This window comes from Mixophyes fleayi, chromosome 6 (assembly GCF_038048845.1).
Source record: "Mixophyes fleayi isolate aMixFle1 chromosome 6, aMixFle1.hap1, whole genome shotgun sequence".
NCBI classification, from domain to species: Eukaryota; Metazoa; Chordata; class Amphibia; order Anura; family Limnodynastidae; genus Mixophyes; species Mixophyes fleayi.
The window spans coordinates 47,503,993-47,512,849 of record NC_134407.1 but is presented as its reverse complement, the minus strand read 5'-3'; the positions used below and the strand labels follow the sequence as shown (position 1 = coordinate 47,512,849).

Genomic DNA, 8,857 nt, shown 5'->3' with positions numbered 1-8,857 from the left:
GTGATTGAAACAATTACTAAAATGTTCCATAATTGAAACCTTCTTCCTTTGCTTTTGTTTGGTAGGATTGTGATGAATAAAAGTATAATTTTCCCTAAGTTGGCCTACACCAAATGTTACTTATTTGCCTTTCAAGAGCGGATATTAAACATTTTAATTCTTTATTACATTTTTTTAGAAAAATAAAAAACCCAGAGTCACAATGTCTAAGTTGTGTTTTCATAGATCGCAGGCTGGTTTAGGTGTTCCGGACCTCTTGGCCAGTTCACAGACTGTCTTTTTTGGTATATCTCGGAGTGTTTGTTGGATAAAGACATTTTTACTAATAAGCTACTGGAGGAAGAAGTCTTTTCTCCCTATTCCCTTGGGGCTCTACTACATCTTCACAGAAACACGTCCCTGCACACATTTTGGATAACATAGTCTTTAAAGACACCTACTTGTCGTGGTTAACTATAAATTCTAAATACTCACGTAATTTTAATAGTTCTAAATGCATAACTTTTTGGGGTAAACCTTGCTTAGCCGTGGTCTGGACAATGCAATGTACTTACATTGGAAGGAAAAAGGAATCAAAGTCATCAAAGATATCTTTGACCAAGGGGGTGCCATTTTTACCTTCCAAGATCTCAAATCGAAGTATCTGATCATATCTGATCAATATTCATTGCCTAATCTCCTACATTTCCTTAAGACCAATAAGTACAGAGCCAAATTTATTTCTACAAATTTGTTGCGATCTGATTCGAATACAATGTGGGATAGTTGTGTGCAAAGTTGGTGGAGAGATGGTTTAGAAATCGTGTCTTCGGACGCCTTATTCTCAAAATCAAAGGCAACACTTGACTTCTGAGTAATTAGGCATTTGTCCTAAATGTAAATGCTCTTATGCTACTTTCTTTCATAATGTCTGGGAATTTAGCAAAATCAGAAAGGATAATATCACTGTCTTCATTAATTCTATTTTTAAACTACGTTTAATTAAAGATCCCTAAGCTATGCTATGTTCCAATTTTGACAATTGGCATTTTGGCTCAGGGAGCCGAGCTATTATTCTATTAATTACGGTCGTTACGATTCCCCGAAAGATTATTCTAAATGTTTTCCACCCTGCCCTTTTTAGGGGCAATGAACAATATGTTAGTGCAATTATTGTATTTTGATAGACATGTGACCCTTCCTGATGCACTCTGCTGTAGCAGACAATACATTGCAGAATACCTCCAATACATATATGGAATATAAAGTCCCAAAAGAACGCACAGAAAAAAAAATATTAATGTCACCTGTTAATAATATAGTCATTAATGCCAAAATAAAAGAAATAATTGCTTTTTTTCACCCCCCCCCAACAAAATACATGTTTTAGGATGTTCCTAATGTCTACTCTACACGTAATGCATTTTTGCAGCTGCTCTTGATTGCAAACACATGTTCTGACATGCATACGCATCAGGCATCACTAGTAATTAGCACTTACACATGATCTGTAGCTGGTGCAAGTGATACGGCAGAAAAACACCTACTTTTGAGATGGCCAAAACTTGATGCTGTGTGCGAGCATAGCACGTCCCTACTGTACATTGACTGCATTCATATGCCCAGTACACTCCCTATTCCGCCCATGAAATATTAGGCAGTAGTAAGTATCCTTTGCGATCAAAGATGATTTGGACATTGCTGTGGTCACTGGTGTATGTGCCAGTTCTGGGCATGTGCAGAGCGATTTTTTTTGTCCAAAATACGGCACCTATCGGCATTTGCATTCCTTAATGAATCATGCCCATAATGTTAATAATATGCCCATTCTAGTGTGATCAGGCTGGTCCCTTGTGGAGAGAAGAGTATGAGTGCTGTTTAAGTGATTCATAGGATGAAAGCAGCGTTTTCCAGGAATGGTTTAAATTGCAGGAGGTAGTCAACCCCTCCATATCAGCAGCATTACCAGACCGTTGTCTCTCATGTTTGCATACCATTGTCATCAAGTGCTCAATGTCCCTCTCAAAGGAGCCATCACAACAAGGTATCGTGAAGAGGCAGGAAGTTTTCATCTACTCAAGCCAACCCCCAGATAAGCCTATCGCGGGCCCCACTTCCCCAGGCACACTCAGCATCCATACCCAAAGTGCACCAATGTAGGAATCTGGGAGGTTGTAAGATTCCTAGGATCTGGCTGTTGGAAACAGGGCTTTTACCCCTTCCTTTCAACACAAATAAAAAACACCTTAGGTGTGGTTTAGGTGATTGGACTACACATCATAGTAACAAAATAAAATATATATCCCTTTTTTGAAATCTACCTGTGTTTGACTGCCACAGTATACAACCGAGTGCCACTTCACACAAAATAATACAATCAATATAACAAATGTGAGATATACACATTTGTTATATTAGTTGGATTACACATTATGCCAACTACTATTTTGCTTGTAAAAGACAAATATATTTGTTTTAAATTACTTTTTTTGTTACTGAAATGATGCAGTAGCCAAATATTTAGATATTATATAAACCGTATATCATAATGCAAGTGAAAATTAAGTGTTTATTTTAGAAATACTCTTGTTTTTCATCAAATACCACAGACTATGCCTTTCAGTAATATGTATGTATAATTATTATGAATAGGACTTTGTGTATTGTAAAAAAAGTAAAAAAAAAAAACCCATGCTGTTGTATGTATAAAAATGAAATTTTGGTAGGACTTCTCAGTCCACTGATACCAGTGGGGATATTGGTGGACTGGACAGTAGCCAAACTTGCGTGACCAAACAAAGTGGGTTTCCCAGGACTGGACAAGGGTGTCACATGATTTCCTTACATCCTACCTGGCATGATCTCTACTGCCAGGTACATCCGACTCCTGGCCAGTTCCCCGGTTGCATTCTTATAAATATTGTTATGTGGCCTGAGATTTCTTACCATTTGAATAGCAATGTCAAATTATCTATATCAAGCTAGATTATAAACCCTGAGAACCCTAGGCATTGAATTATTTGGATGTCTAAAAGATCTTTTCAAGGGCACATCTTAATCATATTGAATATTTTATTGATTTATAGTAAATAACAAACATATCAGTACAATAATTGTATTAAAAGGAAAATTATCATCAAAACATATGAGCAAATAATAGTATCAGCATACAATAATTATTTATAATGTATGCTTTAAAATTTGGTAAAACATAAAAACATCCTTGCTGTAGATGGAAAAGCACTAAATTTCCATGCAGTGCTTATCAATGAATTAAGCAGCTAGCTTCATGAATACAAAGTAAAGAGCAATACATATGTAGCACATTACATCAAATAACAATGGAAGAATGGAAAAAGCAGCCACACGCTAGATGGGTAAATGGAACACTGATGAAATGTCTCCTCTGATGAAGGACTGTTCATAGTGTGAAACTAGTAAGGCAGTCCATCATCCCAACAGTCCAGCTTTACATTTTATTTAGCTAATAAAGGAATATAATGTAGATATATTTCTACAGAGTTCCCTTTTTACCTGGTGAGGGTGCAGCTGTTTTATTAATTCTTTCAAAATTTAACAGCAAAACAAAATACATATAGAAAGTCTAAGTGCTAGATTTACTAAACTGCAGGTTTGAGAAAGTGGAGATGTTGCCTACAGTAACCAATCAGATTCTAGCTGTTATTTATTTAGTGCATTCTACTAAATGGCAGCTAGAATCTGATTGGTTGCTATAGGCAACATCTCCACTTTTTAAAAAACACGCAGTTTAATCTTGTAGAGTTTATTCTACGTTCTTTCCTTCAGCTCCTTCCAAGTTTCAAACTAATAACTAATAATCTTCAAGCTTGAGATGCAGAATTATCTATACTCAGAAAGTTGTTTGAGAATTAAAATTATTATTTGCACTTAATTAGTTATTTCCTATGTGTATATTACCATTGTCCTATGTGGGTTTTCAGAGTCCTCTTGGTGAGGGTAATTTATTTTCCCCTCAGGTCATTCAACTTTCTGCCAACTGCAAGCATGTCCTTCATATACAGTGTAAATAATATTACTTTGATATTCCTATATTGAAAGATCATATAAATATAAACAATGGCCATTGCATATATAATGTCATTCTTATAACCCATTATTGTTTCTTATCATCAACTTCAAATTACAGAGATCACTCAGATATTCCTCATTGTTAGGATCATATTTTAAGGCTTCTTCATAACATTCAATTGCCTCTGGGGTTTTTCCATCATTCTTGTAGACAAATCCAAGCAAACCAAACCCCACGGCATCTCTGCGGTCTCTCTGAAACTTAAATTCAGCTATTCCTTTTAAAGCTGCCTCACAGTCTTCTCTGTATCGATTTGGTTTGGTAATCTGGAAACCTTTTTTATAATGTTTTATAGCTTCACTTTCAGATTTCCTGTTATACTGTTTAAAACGTCCATAATAGAGGTGGATCTGCTGTTTCTCTTCATCTGTAAGACTGGGTAATGTCAAAACATTTTCATATGTGTCTTCTGCTCTTTGGTACTTGTTTGCTTCTCTGTACATATATGCTAAATCTAAGTATGCCAATACAAATGTTGTCTTGTATTCCAGCGCGTTTTCAAAGTGAAATATGGCTTTTGTGATGATTTCATCAATTTCTCCTGTGTTCATTCGTCTATTTTGCATGTTCGCCTTTCCAGATGTCTTCTTGCTATTGGTCACCTTTTGCTTGTAACATACTCCTATTTGGTGGTGTAGAAAAGAAGAGGTTGGAGTGAGGTCTAATGCAGCTTTTAGGACATCCAGAGCTTCATCCAACAGCCCAGCTCTTCTGTAAAATTTTGCCACATAGCGAAGTAGATATGGAAGTGTTGGAGCTTGTTCTAGAGCTTCTTTAATATATTTGTGTCCCTCATCATCTCTTCTTAGGTCTTGTAGCTTCAATGCAAGAAGTGTCTTTACCACGGCATCATTTGGATTTAGCCGTACAGCACGTTCTAAAAGATGTAACGATTTGCCTTCTGAAGCAGAACATTTTGTGCTACAGGATCCTTCCAATCGATAAATTGCTGTTGCGTAGTCACAGTTCCACTCTGGATCATCTGGGTCTAGCTCAAGAGCCTTCTCAAAACATTCTACAGCTTTTTCGCAGTATGTACCACGAAATGTTAACAATGACCACCCTTGTTCCCCATAAACCTCAGCTGTGTCTTGACTCTCATGTGACAAAAGTTTTAATCCCTTATTAATTTGGTCTACTTTGTCTATGTAGTTCTTAGAATCTTCATACTGCTTTGACTTGTAGTACACCCAAGCGTAGTCCCCAAATGTCACCAGATATTTTCTATCTTTCCCATCTGGATTGTTCGCTTTAATATTTTTCTCTGCTTGCTCTAAGTTCTCAATGGCTTTTGCAAAGTCACCTTTAAGGTGCATTGCATAAGCCAGTAGATTATACACTCTGTATTTGCCGGTGTCTGAAAATTTCAGTTGGTCTTGCAATCGGTCTTCCAAAGCATCAATATCAACATCCTTTTGCAGAAGACTCCAAGTGAAATGACATTTTAGTTGTAGTAGACGGGATTTCAAGGCATTCTCTGTCAACCTGCTATAATGAGAAAATAAGATACATGGTAAATATTAGTAGGTTGATAAATATACCTAAGCAATTAAAAAGCAATTATGTATATACACTTGCTGATTGTTTAACCTTTTGGCAACCAGACCTGTTTTAATATTTTTGCTATTTATCATTTAACAAAATTGTTTTGTATTGTCAGCACTTCATTTATGTTGCTGACACAGTTAAAAGTAGCAGCATTCCAACTACCCGAAACTATAGAACTGGAAGTGCCTAAATGTATTCCTGAGTAAAAACACTTCTTTATTTAGTTTGTAGTTAACAGTAAAAAGTTACAGAACCTGCCTAGAAATACTGCTCAATAAAGATGTACAGCGTAATCCAGTTACATAAATGCAGAAAGCTTTTTATTGGGAATATAATACACATAAAAAGACAATGGGTCTGATTCATTAAGAAGAGTTAAGCAAAAGTAAGCAAGTGAGGCAAAACCATGTTGCATTGGAGAGGGGGGGAGGTATGTTTAAAATGTGATTTCCTAGATCAACTTTAAATTTCAGTGTACAAATAAGCTATCAAGTATTTGTGTGCTACATTAAAAAAACAGCCAGTATTTTCCTTATGTGCAACATGGTTTTGTCCAGAAAAATTTACTCAATTTTTTATTTAACTTTCCTTAATTAATCAGGTCCAATAAAAACATTTAAAATATTCCACATAGAGATACAAACAAATAAAAAGTGTCAGAAGTATATAAAGAATGTTAAGTCTAGAGGAGAGGGGTACATTTTAAGTTTTTTATTATGAGAGGAAGAAAAGTGAGAGTCAGAGAATTGTTGGTATTGGGACCAACTCTTGTTCCTTTATTGTTTTATTTCTAGAAATTCTGCCATTTAGCTTCCTTTATATGTACAGGATACAATAGAGGTCTGGGTCCATGTCACAGAAAACATGTTATTGGTGTGCTTGCTATGTTTTATCCTCTCACATAATTATTACTTTTGTGGCGATTGCATACTATCTATAGCTTTCCTATGGCACAAAATATTGTGCTTCAAAAGGCAAATCATTACCTTTTTTGAAACGTTCTTCCTTTGTATGTATAGAACATAATAAGAGGTCTTGGTCAGATTGAATAATCTGGCACAGAAAACTTGTTATTGGTGACTTTGTTATATTTTGTTCTCTCACACAATTGTTAGTTTTTTTTTTTGAGAGCGTATATTATCTAGTGTCGGACATGAAGGGTCCACCGGGGGAAACCAATGACTGGGGCCCACCTAATATCATGTAGCACTGCAAAGAGGGGTTTGGGGGGGGGGCCTGGTGCACTTAAGACAGGGGGTTATTATTTTAGACAAATTTTAGACAAATATACAGGCAAAACTGTGTGCACTACTGTTAGGTGCACGCAGCTCTGCCTTCACAAGCAGTACAATGTGAAGTGGGACCTGCTCTTCTGTATTCTTAATTTCCAAATCAGCCACTTTATACAGTATATATTTATATAGTATAAGCCAAAATGATACACTCTGCAGTGAACGTTCTTCTTTTAAACTAATCTGTAACTCATTTGTAGCCCCCAGACATTTGATCTCACAAAGTAAATGATCAAAATATCCTTTGATTCTCTTCCCAAATACGTCAGTTCGGAATAGGGAACTAGCAGAAGCCTGGTTGGGGAACAATGATATTTACATTTTATAACCCAAGCTCATGTTAATTAAAGACACAATTCAAAGTTTTCTACAGAGTGTACAAATGCCCAAGGGTAATTCATAAAATGTTTTCTGGTTTCTCAGACCAATGTTGAAGATGGATTTAAGCCTCAGGAACTCCAATCCCTATCTGGTGGCTTTAAATGAAAAGGACTTCTGGCAAGACGTCACCCTCATCTCAGAGTAATTTGCAGGTGTATCTGTACCATTGACCCCATATTTTTGGCACCTTAGCTGGATGACTATACCTATATTCATATTCAAAAAGACATTTCTAAACCATCTGATGAATGCAGCCAAGACAGCCATTACTCTTAAATATAAATCCCCTTGCCTACCATCCTATAGTCGATCAACATAATTGAATTTTATATGGTTATGGAAGATGTAACTACTTCTGCCTCAGACCATTTCGTTTCATTGGTTAGAATCTGAATCTTTACATAGTCCACGTACTTCACAATACACTAACCGTCAATTGCCCTAGAGAGATTGTTCAAACTGCCCAATACTAACTTACCTAACACAGATCTTTGGCAGAACTTAAGGATATTGCCCCAAGACAAAACCTTGATAAGGATATAGACTCAAATAACCTCGCATAATCCTTGGACTGTTCTATTTGTACCTTGCCCACTCCCTCACCTTATGCCTCTACCCAATTGTACCCCACTTGTATTTCATTTCAGTCTTATGTTTTATATTGTTAACGTAGAGTTTTCCCCCTTTCACCCTATTTTGCTTTCTATTGTTTCTTGTGGATTGAAAAGTAACTAAATAGATAAATATCTAAAATATTGTATAATAAGGTCACAACTTAGAAGGCTAAAAATCATGAAAGACTTTCTTTGCATTTATTATACCATACCTCATTCTGTAAGGTTCGGTGTCACCCCAATTTCACCTCTGTTGCTTGAAGATGAGCAGCTTCTCAGTGCTGTGAAAGTAAACGACTTACTACTCAGCCCTTTTATAGGAAATCAAGAGTATATATAATATTAGTAGGAGGAGTGAAGGAAGAAACGATACTCAGGGAATATGACAACAAAAACAGAAATAAGGTGAGGGTGCTATAAAACTGATATGGGAAGATTATCGTGTCACACATATCTAGGTATCAAACAAAGTTCATACATCCAACTTGTTTCATAGGAGGGTGAAAGCTGATTAAAGCATCTGGTTGCACATCACAACAATCTTGAGGACGTAAGTAATCTGTTAGTCAATAGATGTATGGTGCATCTAAAAAGCTCAATACTCAACTGAAAAACTATATAAAACAGGCACACAACCTAACCAATCCCAATGGCATAGCCATACCAGTATTATCAATTGGAATATATGAATTATGGATAAACATAAATGTTGTTACTAAATGAATAGGACAAACTAACATATTATACAATGTAAAAAACATAAATAAAGCAATGGTATCCCACACCACAAAATGAGCCATGGCACATTACCATTCAACAAAACAGCAACAATGTCAACAATAACAACAACAACAATAATAATACTAAATACAATTGCACATGGTTGTCCCCATTCAGTTTCTCAATCATCGCACAACATAGTGTGAATTAGT

At 36.0% G+C, this 8,857-nt stretch overlaps 1 protein-coding gene across 1 annotated transcript; it reads right to left on the bottom strand.

Annotated features, from left to right (window-relative positions):
- Positions 1-4,104: 4,104 nt before the first annotated feature.
- LOC142095327 (interferon-induced protein with tetratricopeptide repeats 5-like) lies at positions 4,105-8,227 on the bottom strand. The gene is made up of 2 exons (XM_075178281.1): positions 8,138-8,227; positions 4,105-5,578 (listed from the first exon to the last, which is right to left on the bottom strand). The coding sequence occupies exons 1-2, from the start codon at positions 8,140-8,142 to the stop codon at positions 4,105-4,107; spliced, it is 1,479 nt and encodes a 492-aa protein (XP_075034382.1). The 5' UTR covers positions 8,143-8,227.
- Between the last annotated feature and the right edge of the window lie 630 nt (positions 8,228-8,857).